At 37.7% G+C, this 16,026-nt stretch overlaps 1 protein-coding gene across 1 annotated transcript; it reads left to right on the top strand.

The window, feature by feature from the left end:
- Positions 1-141: 141 nt before the first annotated feature.
- Positions 142-9,028, top strand: exd1 (exonuclease 3'-5' domain containing 1). Its single transcript, XM_055038528.1, has 12 exons — positions 142-299; positions 3,297-3,591; positions 3,681-3,746; positions 3,846-3,876; positions 4,306-4,382; positions 4,465-4,538; positions 4,978-5,064; positions 5,151-5,255; positions 5,341-5,421; positions 5,809-5,952; positions 7,367-7,558; positions 8,154-9,028. Exons 2-12 carry the CDS (start codon positions 3,462-3,464, stop codon positions 8,727-8,729), a joined length of 1,563 nt encoding a protein of 520 aa, XP_054894503.1. The 5' UTR covers positions 142-299; positions 3,297-3,461; the 3' UTR covers positions 8,730-9,028.
- Positions 9,029-16,026: the final 6,998 nt, after the last annotated feature.

Here is a 16,026-nt window from a genome sequence, read left to right as displayed (position 1 = left end):
GGTCTCTCTCTCTTTTTTTTCTTTGTGTCTCTCTCTGGTTATTTTCCCTTGAGTCATCCGTCATGTTCTAACAGGTTTATTTCCTTCTTAACAAGTTTAAACAAGCGAACTGCTGAAGGTGGCTCCAACAAAATATAGACTTCCATTGTTTTGCGGTTCAGCCCGGAGTGCTGCGCATTTGATTATACAGACTTGCAAAAGTATCCATGCCTCATTGGGATTTTTTTGCAATGGGTCACGTCATACACAAACTTCAAAGAGTTTTATTGGGATTTTACGCAAGGAAACAACACAAACTGGTGCGTAGCTGTGAATGAAAAAAGAGATGACTCAGTTTTCTATTATTTTTCTTGTAAATAAGATTGTTTTACGAGTGTGGTGTGTATTGAGTTGATTCAGAACAGATGTTTCAGAATGCACTTTTTAAGACTTAATTTCAATCCATTTATATATACGTATGATCCTGTTCGATTTTAGTTCATTATTCAAGTTCAGAAAAGTTTTTATCTAAGGAGACCCAACAGATTGCAGACTTTCACATGAAAGATTCTGAGCATGCATGTGGCGACTGTGGAGAGAAAAAAACTCCTCATTAACAGGAAGAAACCTCCAGCAGAACCTGGCTCAGTGCAAACAGCCCTTGCCATTACAAAACTGTGAGCTGAGAACTGATGTAGTAGTACTTTCTATGTTTAAAAAAAAAGTAAATCGTAGGAGAGGGAGAAGTTTTAGTTGTTGGCAGTGGTATCTCAGTCTCAGCTAAACAGAACACCAGACCAGATGTAGCTGGTCTGGTGGATGTACCAGTAAAGATGGATGGATGTTTTGTTACACTCCTTCCTCAAAGAAAAAATATGTTTCCTGTACAACTCTCAACATTTATGCAGAAGACAAACCTTCCAAATTCTTACATCAAACAAGAAACTCAAGCATAAAAAAAATACTATTTTCACTTAATTTCAAGAGCATAGTATTTTTTTTTTTTTTTTCTGACTCCATCCAATTCCCAATTTTGTCAGTGAGCAAGTTAAATTTAGATACATACAACTAGTTTTTGATGATATTTTACAGTATCAAGTCCATAGCATGCAAAAGAGAATAAATTGTTAAAAAATAAAGCAGCTGTTTTCTTTGGTTATTAACCAAGTAGGGGTGTGTAAAAAAATAATATAAATAAAAATATCTAAAGCTTTTTGGGGGACTTGTGTTTTCACAAGTTGTGTCGGCCCCACCTTTGAAACCAAAATGCCACCCATGTCTGAGAGTCCAGATATAAACACATTATTCTGGAAAATTTGCGTGATGTCATCTCTCCTTTGGCTTATCCAAACTTTATATTTTTTCAGTTGCAACATCAGGAAAGGGTGGATCTTCCTTTAAAGATAAAAGAAAAAAAAAGCTGCAAGTTCCTCTGTAGCGTGCGCTACATTTATCACATTCGAGATAAATGAGTTGTGTGTTGTTGTTTTTTTTTGTGTTTTTTTTTCTAGAGATGTTATTCAACTTCTTTTAGAAACAAAATAAGTGTCCGTCAGTCATTTAGGCTTTTTGGTTTTTGCTTATATTTGGGCAAAACCAAAAGTAAATACTCAATGGCCATATTAACCTTATGAGTTATTTATGTTCTATACTGAATAATATCAAAAGCCACATAAAAAAGATTACATTTATTTTAAACACCTAGACATTCACTTTTGTTTCCTCAATTTTTTGAGTGTCTTGCCAGTTTCAGGGTGTACGTATGGCCTTAATCTGCCTATGTTACTTGCCATTGAATGCCATTATGCTCTCTTGCGTGGAAATAATTATCTTTGTGACAAACAAAAGAGAACAACTGCTCAGTGACAGAAAGATGACAGATCTGGACATCTACACCATCCTTTCATCCAAAGTCTTCATTCTTTTTGTTTTTAGATAACCACCAGCCTGAGCTCATATATTTTTTTCCCCCAGGAAAGTTGAACTCATATTTACAGCCATCTGTTTTTGATGAGATTGTATGTCTCTATCTTGTTCCTGTGTCACAGCTGTTCTGAGTGATACCTTGAACCTGCATCCAAGTGCCACTGAGTTCATTTTTCCTGCTTTGTTTGTTTTGGGTTTTTTTTTTTTTGCTCTCTGATATTAAGTCTTGAAGAACTATATTACCTAAGATTACATAAGGGAACTGTGAACAATACTCTGTCTTATTATTTGTTTGAACCACAGTCTCAGCTGATTTTCCTTCAGGCTGACAGGAAAGAAAACTGAGTAACAAGCTTTTCAGTGTGAAAGGCCTGTTTATATACCTTTTGTAATCTGGAAGTAACTGTGCACCCAGGAATAAGGTGTCATTTTAGATCTTCTGCATTCTGTGCATAGACATATTTTGCATATAGATACAAGACGTTGATAAAATTTGCACGCAATTACTTCACATTTACTAAAAATTAATTACTTTTTTAATGCAAAACTGAAATTCGCATTATTTGTGAATAGCGCGAATCAGAGACCTTGGACTGACAGCAAGTAGATCAGTACTTGAGATAACGTCGCCCCCTTGTGGAGGAAATGAAGTTTAACCTCTTGCCTCTTTCAGCAAGAACTGCCATTATTTTTTTGCCAGAATGTACGTCGTGTTCATAAAATAGAAAAAAACAAAACAAACAAACAAACAAACAAACAAACAAAAAAAACAACCAAAAATAAAACGTGTCTTTATACCCAAAAAACGTGTATTTATACACGGCTACACGAGTGCCAACACTCGCTTCTTTGTAAAAGTTAACTAGTCACTTAATACATTATTTTAGGCCTTGCTAATCAAATAAAATAAAACATGTTTTCAAAACATCCTTGATCTTTTCTGACATAATTATGAAAATATCATTGTTGCTGAAATGTACATCTTTGGTGTTACAGTTACTGCAGTTACTGTTAGGGGACTGATGATGCAACCAACTTATGGTGGATACACAATATTATTTATTTATTTATTTATTTAAATGTATTTACTAAAATATTGACAATTTGAGACAATTATTACCACTGACTATTTATTTACTGGATTCATTTTTAGAATATTATATATTTGATTATATTATCTAGAGTTTATTTTTTCAGTTATTTTTGTTCATTTATTTCTACATGAATTGTCACATGTGAAAACATTTAACCCTTTGCTTATATGTTGAATTGAGGGACTTCCGGCTCTTCAAAGAAGTGTAAAACATATACCTAAATAATTTCCCACAATTATCATTTTACTATTATTACAATTTTACTAATCAATTTTACTTTTCATTTGTGTTTTGTAGGTTATAGGAATTCCGAGTCGCTTTGAACGCAACTTGCACTCAGCGCCGCTGCGCGCTTAGACCATTAGCATACGCCTGAGAAGTAAGTGTTAGCTTCAGAAGCTGGTCTTTGGAAGCAACAACTGTGCATTTCTGGCCAACTAATTACCCAATTGCACTTTCAAGATGGTTCTCGACGACACCCAGTTCATCTCATTTCTGAAAGGAAAACGCATTAAACTGACTCTGAAGACTTCTTCGTACTTTGGCGTCGTCGTTCGCATCAACCCAAACAAGTCGCTGGTTTTGGCAGACGGTCAGCAACTGTTTACGACCCCACCAATTCACAGTTTGCTCGATGAGTACTGCATTACGTTAACGTTTTTGAGGTTGTGTTTGTTCCAGTGAGTGGCGGTAATGGATGCAAATATCCTGGAACTAAACTCTTCTTTGGACGTGAGATTTTGAACGGTGAGTACTCTAAAACTGACGTTAATGACGGGAAAGCCTGACGTGTTGTCATTTTGCTGTCATCAAACATCTAATTGTTTTGTATAATTAAATCCCAAGTTGAATTCGCCAACGAAGAAAACGATGACAGGTGAGTAGGCTATCTCGACGCAACTGAATAAATGAAAATACATGTCTTTATTTGTTTACGTTCATAAAGTGAAAATCATAAATTACATCATCAGTGATTTATTTCTACTGGTAAATCAATAATGACCACCCACGAATGGACTATTAGATGAGACTGGGAAAAAAACAAAAAAAAACAACAACAACCTCTTGCTATTTTTTGTATGATGTGTTTACTGGTCTTATGTAAAATTTACAATTAGCGTTAAAAGAATTTCTAAAATTTGAGTTTCATTAGCTACAACTTATAATTTTAAAAATTTGAAATAAGAACTCACTAAATTCAATTTTTCTAGATGTGGTAATTTATTGAAATACACTTTAAGATGATAAAAGAAATGGGGTCTGTAATGTAGACATTTATGGTGGGATAAATAAAAATGTCTCCCAGGAAAATTACTCAGGATGTGCCTGAAGAACACCTGGATGTAGAGAAGTTTCAGCCATACAGAAAGTTAATGATATTAGGTGAGTTTGTTTTATTTCAATAATCCCACATTCAAACAAACTCTCTAAGCTTAGTCACTTTTGAGGGGATCCCCATTTCCAGATGATGATGAAGATGAAGCTGGATGCATCAACTTTGTGGTGATAGATGAGATCCATGAGAAGTTTGGACCTGCTGTAAGTTTTCTTACTTTCTTTTCAGTACTTAAAACACTGAACACATAAAATTATGACCACTGGAAGGTGAAGCCATTATCGCCGTGCTTATTTTCTTTGTGGTACCTGCTCTGGGGGAAGGCAGCAGATGCTAGTTGAACATTTTATTCCTCAGGGCAATTTGTTAATGCCGCTGAACTGTGAGGATTTGAGCAAAATTGTATTGGCTAGACGACTCACTTGGTTAGAGGGGAAAAGGGATATTATGAATTTTTTATTATTATTTTTTTAACTTAAGTAATAAAATTACTAACTGCTAACATCTCATGGCAAAATACAACAATGCAATTTTGGGGAGTTTATTGGAGTTTGTGCACTGACAATGCTTGATTGTAAGTCATAAGTGGTTTTTTTTCCAATGTGCCGGTAGAAATGTTAAATGTCAGGCTCTTTGGTGTAGGTGATGCACATCAAGAAGCAGCATGTGATTGGTGTGGGAGCTGAAGGAGTTGAGCTCTTCAAAAATGGAAGATTATGTTGGCTGCCGGTGAGAAAGTCTGAACTCTTTAAAAAAAAAAAAAAAAAAATTATGTTCCCATTTTCTCACAAATACTTTAAATACAATTGCTTTAGATTGCCATTAAAAACAAGGTGTACTTGTTTGATATCCTTCTGCTTGGAGCGCTGGCCTTTAAGAATGGTCTGTCCATGATCCTCGAAACTAAACGCATACTGAAGGTGAGTTTTATGTGAACAAAAGAACCCAAAGTTACTCATAGATGAACCGTATCCTGCCATCTGTCCTCATTTGACATGTTTTCAGGTCATTCATGACTGTAGAGCCATTGCTGGAAATCTGGCAGCTCAGTTCGGGGTGAAACTAACCAATGTATTTGACACACAGGTAAGTGCATGTGAATAAAATAAAAATAAAAAAAATTGTATTGTTCACTTTTATCAGTATTTCAGTGTAAGGAGATAATCAATTTTAAGTGTTTAAGTTCTATAAAAAAATTTTAATGATTGTCCTCACAGCTGATGTAAACCCACAGTTCTTACTACATTGACTAAGCCTATTTAACATCTTAATGTAAATATGTTTTGGGATTTTATTTTTTGAATAAACACTTTAATTATATCACTCTGTGTAGTAAATTTGAAAGATTATAACAATGGTATAAAATGAACAGACTTGCATCAAGTCTGTTAATTTTTTAGTCCTTGTTTTGGCTGGCTTGTGTGTCCTTCTGATGAACATACTGTTTGATTTTCTATTTCAATTTATCTAAAGGTGGCAGACGCCATGTGCTTCTCCACGAGAGCAGGGGGTTTCCTTCCTGACAGAGTCAGCACTCTCCCAGAGGTAGTAAGTCTGCATCTGAATGTGCCTTCCTCCAGGCTCTCATCTCTTCATGTGAGGTCACAACTCACCAAGGTACAATGTTCATTCTCCTCATTTTATTCAGTATCTTCTCTAATTGGGAAACCATTTAAACCAGTGGTTTCCAACCTTTTTATTACCTTGGACCTCTCAAGACTTGGCAATTTTCTGTGAATATGCCCGATCTAAAATTGGGCATATTCAACATTGTCTTGGCCCGATTATCGCAGCCTGCGGGGTTTTTCCTTACTGGGAGCGATAACACAAAACGGAGGGGAATCCCAAATAGCTGACATGGTGCGACTGTTAACGTCTTTTATCGCTTAAAAATTACTCCACAAACTATCACTGCTGCTTCTACATAGTCATCTGTGTTTGATTGTTCTAAATTCACGTATGGTATATTGCCGTTTTACGGGATTTTCTTCTGGAATCGGGTTGTTTGTGAGTTGAATTGGTTTACGTGGTGTGTTACATATACCTTCAAAATAAGATACAGATGCGCCACAAAAACGAACATTTTACTTTTGTGAAAATTTCAACTTGCCATAACGACTACTGGGAGCCCTGAGCTGGTTTCTCTGCAACGAGACGGTCCCATCTGGGAGTGATGAGAGACAATGACACCCGAAGTGTTGCTTATGGCGAAGCAGTTTGAAAGCTTCATTGCCTCATTAACGAGCCAGTCACCATATCATGCAGAGCAGCTTGGAATGTGGGAATCACCTTCCAGGATAAATCCATCCTCCTGTCTCTTTTCTGGGCCTTTTCCCCTTAGCAAAAAAAAAACTTTCCAAAGACATGTGATCTGTTTCTTACTCATTTTGCTGCTTGTGGGCTCAATGTTGGCGTGCAACACGTAACCAAGAGAATCCGGTTAAAGGACTCTCAAAATAAAAGATCCTGCAGACTCAAATAATGCATAAAACGGAAATATTTAATTATTTCTTGCACAGCCCGGTTTCACTTGGTCCATGGGCTGGTACTGGTCCACGGCCTGGGGTTGGGGACCACTGATTTAAACCACATTGCAAATATATTTTAGTCTCTTATTGTGCTATTAAAATTGAACCTGGTATTACAAACAGAAAATGAACCACCCAACACATGTCTTGTTGCATTTACTACTTTGAAGTTTGGTAGCCTATTACTTTGTTTTATTTTCAGAGGTCTTAATTGAACTTGGTCCAATCCAGTTGGTAACTCACATTGAGTTCTCAGAAGCTTAGAGTTGAAGTTCTGCATTTTATTTTGTTAAAGTGCTATAAAGATTCGGCAGACCATATGGTTGTGCAGCAGGAGGTATTTTATCTGAAACAAATCTACTCTGTATGGCATTTAATGGATTTACCAGTTTATTGTATTAAGAGGATCAATGAAGTTCAGAACAGTCAATGACTAGAATTGTGTGCCTTCTGTGCCTGTATATTGTAGAAGTAATTTGTTTGCATTATTATCTATTGAATAGGAAGAAATGGATATGTGGTACAAGCGGCCTTGCCCTGTACCGCTCCTGAAGGTGATGGCGTTATCTGTGATCCATCTGAAGCCTCTCAGACTGGTGCTGCTGGACGCACTGATGACCGACTACATGATCCTGGTGGATTCGTATCTCAACAGTAATCTCTATGAACCCGATGGACTGGAGCATGTCACTATGGTCAGTCATTCAGAATCAAAAACTGACACAGATGTGAAAAAAATGACTCTACACTTATTGCAGCACAAAAAGCAATAGGGGGCAATATATAAAGGTAGCTGCTACTTGACGTAATATTAAGGTCTTTGTTATCCATAGATACAGATATTCATAGAGGCAGATTTTGTTAAATATTACAAAATTGTAAAATATATATCTTTCAATTATGACAAACTGTATTAGGAAAGAGGCACCAAGCCCCATGTTAGGGTTGATGGGGTTTGGGTCTGAAAAAGTAAACGTTTTATTAGAAAAGGATTTCAATAACTAACAAAGACAGAACATTGCATTCTCCATGTTATTCTCTGACTATTCCTTTTGGGCAAAGAAAAGATCTCAAATGGATAAGACAGGATTTGGGCAGATTTTAGTCAAAGTCCAAAATCTCTCCAGAGGGATATTCTAGAAATAAATTCTGATCTGCTGTTTAAACTGGAGTGTTAAACTAGAAAACCAGAAAGTATTGGTGGCTTTCTTGTTGGTGAATCTCATATCGATCTATTTATAGTGTCAATAGCACATATTTTTACATTACTAAGTAAATTTGCATTCACAGGAAAACGTGCTGGAATTGCCTAAGCAGTTCAGGAAGCTGGATGAAATGCGCCGTGAGAGGCAGGAATGGGCTTGCAATCGCTACCCTGTGACAGAGCGAGGGCTGCTGGATCGCTTCAACCCGTATCCTGAGTCACAAACCACACCTGCTGCTGATGGCCACAGCAGTACACAGCCTGACTCCTTGGAAGCTGGATCTCCAGCACCACATCCATCACCAAAAGTGGATAAAAATACTTCCCTTACCACAAGTTTACACAAAGAACGCAATCAGATGCAAGTGCATGTGATGGGGAGGGGCATGCCGTTGAGGAAAGAGCAGTCATCTGTCCCAAGCTTCCTGTCATGTGGAAGAGGATTCCTTTTCCAGAAAGCACAATCTCAGATTCCTGAAGGGGGCGCTGTTGGGATGAAAAGGCAGGAGATGGCTTTCGGTGCCGATGGCTGTAAACTCATCAAATCTGGCTCCAATGATAGCGAATCTCCCAAAAACACTTGTGGTTTGAGAGAACATCCTTCTCCACCTTACCCGTCTGTCTCCTCACTAATTAAATCTTTTCGGTCCTTCAGAAATTAAGAGTCAGGCTGTACAACCGAAGCTTTAGGGACACTGGTTGATTCATGCTGTGCAATTTCTGTGACCACAAGATGGTAGCAGACGTTCTTTTGGAAAAGTTCCTTGTCAGCCTTTCTGAGAAGCTTAGAGCCAAAATATGTTTTATTTGAGCTTTCTGGCTCACTTTAAATGTAGAGTATTTATGTTGTTTTGTAGTTTTTTTGTGTTCTTCTGCTTGTCATTGAAGTAAATAATAGGATTCTGAAATTTCCAGAACTGATGCCATCAAGTAAAATATTTGTTTGTTCTACAGTACAACTTTTCTTGTGATATCTAAAGAAATAAAAGTATTTCCCTTGGAAAGAAGATTAAACTGCCAAGCTTTGTCTTTTACTACTTGCAGCTTAGCTTGCAATGACAATAAGTGTTCACTAAGCAAAAACCTTGCTAGCTGATTCTTTTTGTAAATACTCATTGTACATATACAAAATGACACAGCCTGAGTACTGAGTCCCAGCAGCTTTCCTCTTTGTGGAAACTTGTGTAATTGATCACAGGTGGCAAGCACCTGCTGCGTTCTACAAAAGCTGATCATATCCAATTAATGTGATGCTTTGAGATACCGCGCAGATTCCACAGATGCGCTCCATAGCCGTTTTTCTTGGGTCATCAGCGATATTGCTGTCAAGGCATGATCACAACAGGAGGGCATTGCTGCATCTTGCAGCGTGAAAGGGGGGCTCTGTTGTATAATCACATCTTGCTGCACGCAGAGGCTTGGGCCCTTTCCAAGGCTTTCAAATTGAAAGCATGAAAGATAATGTAGGATTTTAATTAACTGGGAGGCAGCCAATCTTAAAGCCCTGCGTCTCTCTCTTAGCAACCAGCTCCTCCTTAGCTTCTGTTAAATACATGCAGAGTGGAGCCCATCCATATGCTCCCCTTAAATGTTTCAAACAGTGGTATTCCTCAGACTGTGTTTTAGTCCAGCAGGGAGCTAAAAGTTAAATGCATCGTAATTCTGATTCAGTTAATGTTGTCTTTAGTTGTAGAAAATTCAGCAGCTGTGAAAATGGATGCATTTATGGAAACTTTCTTGAACAGAAGGAAAGCTTTATTTATCTGTGTCAGTCAACAGTTAAGTTGTTAGGGAGGAGGTGTGTGTGTGTGTGTGTGTGTGTGTGTGTGTGTGGTGGTGGGGGTTACAGGTCTCCATGGAACCATGGAGGACAAGCTGCTGTCATTGACCACCAGATTGCAGCTCTTATTTTAGAGGACCTTGCATTTCCTCTCCGTCACAATAATGCCTTATGTGCTCCACTTCCTGTTTCTCAGGCCTGGGAGGAAGGAACTGTGAGCTTGTCACACGGTAGTCACCATTTCCTCCCTCCCTACATCCCAACTACCAACCCCCCTACCCCCCTCTTCTGCACTCCCTACCCCCAAACTTCAGACAGTGTTATGTCCTTCAGAGGGGAACGATGTCTGCACCTTCAGCATCATAGCAGGATGTGTCTGAGCTATTTTTAAGTTCAAGTCGGAAAGGTAGTGTACAGACATAAACACAAACGTTAGGATGGCCAGCTGTGTTGATTTAGCATTTGAATATGGAGGCTTAACTGTGTGACCAGTTGTTGTTTTGACTGAGCTGTACCTTTTAGATGTCTCTCCAAAGAAGGATGAGCATTTTAACATGACACTTTCATATTCTGAGCATTGTAAAATTATTTACAATCCTTGAGCTTTTTCACATTTTGTCATGATACAAAACACAGACTGTGAGATGTCGTTGCATCCAGGTAATACCTTGTAGAATCACTTTTGGTGCAGTTGCAGTGGCAAGTCTTTGGTGAGGTCTCAACCAGCTTTGCACATCGACTGAATGTCGTACTAATCATCAAATGGATTCAAGTTTATATTTTGACTGCGCCATTCTGACAAATGAATGCATTTTGATCTGAATATTTTCATTATAGTTGTGATCTTTGATTTTTAGTTGCGTTCCCTCTAGAAGGTGGCTCTTCAAGTTTGTTGTTTTTGATTGTCCTGAACTCAGAACGTTTGATTTCCCCTGTCCCTGCTGAAAAAACTGTCCTCCTAATGTTATAGGTGACATTCTGACAATTAGGGTGAACAGCTACATCTGGGTAGGTTTTCAATTGGACAAACGTTTTTCCATTTATAAGTAATGAATTGGACAGGGTTTTGTCAAGGAATATTTTTTTCCTAACCTAACTTTGCTTTAAACTTCACAACTTTATCCCTGATCTGTCTTCTGTGGGCCTTGGCCTTCATGAGGCTGCTTGTTCTCTGACATTTGGTTTTTTGATTCAGTGACTTCTGAAAGCAGTTGTTTTCAATGATTTTGTACTCAGAGGTATCAGAGTAAAGGGGGTGGATATGAATGCATACTGTTCTTTAAAGTTTTTAAAATCCAGGGCTCTTCTTCCTCAAATTATAAATTTCACTCTACTTTGTATTAATCTATGTCATAATATCCCCCCAAAACACATTGAAGTTTGTGACTTTAATCTTTTAAACAAATTGGAAGGGTGTACATATTTTTCAAAGGCATTGTAGATTCATAACACATCACAGTCTTTAATTATTTTTGCACCACCTTCCGATTTGACAGATGAATATGTCAGACTGTATCTCAGATCACCTGCACTTGTGGCGCCCTCCAAAGAGCACCCAAAACAAAGGTGTTGGCTCCCTCCCTCCGTCCTTATTTATAGAACTACAAAGGAACACAACAGGTTGAGGGTCCTGAGCAGCCCTGGTGGGGTTAGGCCTCAGATTTCTCCATAATTAATAGGCTGTCATTAATTATTAAACACCAGGATTACTTACTGAAAACCACTCCCTTTAAACAGCACCTTGTTAAACAAACATGTTGTTAGCTGTTTTTCACTTCTAAGCATGTCATTAAAATTTACTGTTGAGTCGTGCTGACTAAGTGTGCACTCAGATCACGGTGCATTTCTTCAGTACTGCTGAAGTTGTGGAAACGTGTCCAATTGGACTGCTGGATCATGGGTAATCTTGTTATTGTTTGTGTGCATTTTTTTTATTTATCCCCGTCATTGATTCCTGCTTTAGCGATATGTTCCTTTGGGAACAGCAACAAGATCTGTTGATCAATTAGTCTTACTAGACTTAGAGCTTGTGTTCAGCAGTTCTAGACCTACTAAAACAAGCTACATAAATGTTGACAAAACAACACCGGTTTCATTATTCATGGAACCACATGTAATTTCTTTGTATTCCTAAGAATGAAGGGATATAACCTTATATCAGGTTTCGTGAAGCTGCTGGGCTGTGTCCATGGACTCTGTCTCCCATCTGCTGATAAAACCTTTTGTTGAACCCTGCTTACTCCACCAGCTCACCTCTATCTTTTCTCACATTACAAAATGACCCTCTTTTGCTCTCTTCAGTTAATTTTCAACTGGAGAATTAATATTTAATGTGGGAAAGATCGACCTTTCCAGATGGTTTCTAAACTCCAACAAAACTAAGAAACAAAACCATGCATCAATATTTTAGCCCCTTTCAGTAATGTTTTACTGGCATTCTGCAAATCTTACTGAGGAAGAACTCATGGACGTTTATTCAAACATACCCAGATGCTCAGTCACAGTTTGGATCTTTATGAACTGCTGTGTGATGTTTATTCAGCCAGTGTGAAGCACCGTGACCCGGAGCAGCCTCTCTAAAGGACTCGGACATATTGTGACCTTCAGCTGGTACAGACAGAATGAGTGACAGGTGACGGACCAGAGGAGAATGCGACTTATGCATTGAAAGTATTTATTCGGAATGTCACCATCTAGTCTGCCTGAATTTACATGGTGCACCAATGAGTTTCATTTTTATGCCAAACCTATCTTAGGTTGAACATGTAGATTCAAAACAACAACTCTTAGACGTCTAAGCCTTCCAGCTCATGAGAGAGCTAAAGTTGTTGCAGATCTCAAGAACTAAGAGAGATTAAACTTAAGGAAAATATTTACTGGAATACAGATCTCTTCAGATTTAGGTGTTTTTGTTTTTTGTAATTCAAATATTTAAAGCAATAAATATTAATATTAAAAGACAAAAATAGCTAAAGTAAATTCAAATTGTAGTTCTCAAAGGATTTAATTTAACTTGAAAAGAGATCCAAAGTGCACCACTGTTCTTCGTGCAATTGCTTTTATGCAGCAACATATGAGGACTTTTGTGAATGAATAGCCTGTTTAAGGTCAGGCCACAACATCCTAATGTGAGTTAAATCTGGGTTTTGACTATGCCACTTGTGAGCTGTGTTTTTTTGGTATCCAGAGTTGGACTTGCTGTTGTGGGTTGCAGAAAGTTTTGCTGCATAATCCAAGTGCGCTTGAGTTTAACGTCACAATCTCATTGTTCGGCATTCTTCTTCATGATTTATGATTTCATCAATTATGCAAGTATTTCTGGTCTTCTAAATGTGTTTTTGGTAAATGTAAAACTGGATTCATTTGTTTTTTTAGGCCCTGGTGCTTTTTGCCCTTTCACTCCTCCCTGGAAGCCATGATGTCTTTTTCCAATTGTTGTATCATAAACACTGACCTTTACTGAGGTAAATGAGGCCGTCAGTGCTTTAGATGTTTTAGGTTCTTTTGTAATTCCTTCTTTTCTGCTTCCCATATTTGTGGACAATGGGTTTCACTGCTTCTTGCTGAACTTCCAAATCCTTAGAAATTATATTCGTAGCCGTCTCCTTGAAGAACAGATGTCTCATCTGTTCAAGTCAGTTTTTTTTATTATTCTTAAGATCAGGGCATGATATGTTGCCTTCTAAAATATTCAAGCCTGTTTTTAATTCTACACATTAAGCAATAATCAGGACTGGTGTCACTAATGAAATTAATTTCAAACTTATGGTTTAACAAAAAAATAAATGTTTTAAGTTGTCTTACTCTGAGATTAACTGCATATTGATATGGGAAAGATGTTAGCACAAGGTTAAAGAGAAAGCTGTGTTATTTGTGATGTTGAAATGTAAAATCAATTCTCTTGTGACTTTAAGACAAAGAAAGACCTCATCGCTTTAAAAAAGTGCATTTTAATGGTATAGTTCTAATTTTGGATATCACACTAAGCTACACATGCCTGATTCAATCAGGTTTTGGCAGGGTCCTCATAATTAAAGCCTGCATTGTGTGATGTGTGGGTGTGCACATAGATGAGCGCTGGCTTCAGTCGCAGCGAGGGCCTGGAAAAAGAAGGGGTGGAGCGGGCTTCTTGTGGTTGGCTGAATTAGTGCCCGATGGATTGGCCTGGCAGCTGCTCTGTGAGCCTGGCACCTGAACAGGCCAGCGCCGGAGTGTTTTGTTGCCAGGGGCCGAACTGCAGACAGTCAGGGAGGTGGAAACACCAGACACATCAAACACAAAACTCTTTCACCAAGTGCAAGCTTTGTCTTTCAAGCAGCTTGCCATGCTTGTGTTGCTTATACCGGCAGTATCATTGGATTAGCATAGGATTAAATTTGGTAATTAAAAAGGGCAAATTCAGTTCATGTCAACAGGGAAATCATTGAAGCCACACTAATCTGGTCTAAGAGAAATAAAAAATGAGATTTTTGTGTATTTAATTTGTTACATTCACTTCTCTGTGCTTAGCTTAAAGTTTTTGGGAATTGAATTGATGTCTAAATTATTCACTTAAATTAGTCATTCACACTTTATTTCACTTGAAAAGCTCTAAGTGGAAAACTGAATGCAAAACACACAGGATTGCCATCTGTTACAGCACCTGCAATAATTGGTCACCATATGGGAGTTATACATCAGCAGAAGCTTAAGTCTGATGTATAAATATACTCCTAAAGTCTAATGAAGCCATACATCTGGTTTTGTTTTTGCTGTGAAGTTTCCTCATTCATATTGTAGTGACCACAAACACTTCACATCTTTCACACAGTTTTAGCTAATTTCTTCAAATACCGTGAAAATATCCATGATAGTCCTTTTAGATTAGCCAGGTAAAAAATAACTCCAATTCCACACCGGAATTGTCCATAGTCTTTATAGCTGCAATGTTTTTTTTTATCTTGAGGTGTTTCATCAGAATAATTTTCCAAATGTGATTTGTTGCATGTTGCAAACTTAAATAAGAGAGCCACTACAACCAGGAGTGTCTTATCTACAGTGAGGTTTATGCTAATGAATTCTCTCTAAGTCAAACAATGTGGAAGGAAAAATGTATTTTCTTTGTTTGGCTGTTTATTGTGGCCACATGTTCCCCAAATCTTCTTCAGATGATCTCTTTTTCTGGAAGCTCCAGGTGTTGTGAGTGTCGACTCAGAGCAAACAGACGAAAAATAAACAGAAACTCAGAAACAGCAAAAAGGAAGCTGATTCACGTCAAATCAAACTTGATCAACTTGCCAGCTTTTGCTACTTTTGTCTACATTTTAGGCTTTGTTAATTTAATCAGATTTCTATTTGAAATGCTACTTCTCTACTGTGCTTAATGATGCTCAATGATTTCCTTTACAAGATTTATGTTCTTCCTTCTGAACTATTTGGTTCTGGAGTGATCCAAAGTTGAAAACCATGAAACACCAGAACCCAAAGTCAAGAACACTGTGCTGTCCACAGAATTGTAGGTTCACGTACAAAGTGGCCTTCCTTGAAGACAGTTAATGCCTAAGAAAGCTAACATTCGCTCTTTTATGAAAACTTGTAATCCCATATTTTTCTCTCTCAAAAATCAGCCCCTCAAAACCAAAACCTTTTGGAAATTCTTGGCTGTGAAGCTCTCAACAAAATCTCCCTTCTTAGTTAGAGTAAGATTTAGAATTTGTTTTGTTTCTTATTGTGGTTTTATTTTTTTATTTTTTTTTTGCTTAAATAAATTTCGTAAATTACCAGTACCTAATCATAAATATTACCTTTGATTTCCTGTAATTATATTTATTAAATCATTGTTGTTACATATCCACAACCTGACTGGAATAGTTTCCTCAGACACCTTCTGAACTGATTTATGTTCATTGTAGTAATTTAAAGTAGCTTCAATTTTGCAATAATTGATTTTTTAGCACCACACATCTGGTCATTTTGTCCCTCATTAAGCACCAAACTGCCAGTGTTACAGTCTCTCTGCACTGAGATCCTAAATGTAGTTTCTAGGTCGCAGTGAGTGAATGGTGTGATTTGGTCAGACCTGCCTTACTATCTGTCTTGGCCCAGATGCCAAGGCTTCTTCTATCCAGCTAAGGCCCCTGACTTGATCAATTGCTCTCTCAGAGTGACAGACAGCTATATCTTAATATTCACAAAAATAA

Source organism: Poeciliopsis prolifica, unplaced genomic scaffold, assembly GCF_027474105.1.
Source record: "Poeciliopsis prolifica strain line A6 unplaced genomic scaffold, Auburn_PproV2 SCAFFOLD013, whole genome shotgun sequence".
Taxonomy (NCBI): Eukaryota; Metazoa; Chordata; class Actinopteri; order Cyprinodontiformes; family Poeciliidae; genus Poeciliopsis; species Poeciliopsis prolifica.
This window is presented reverse-complemented; position numbering and strand designations above follow the sequence as displayed.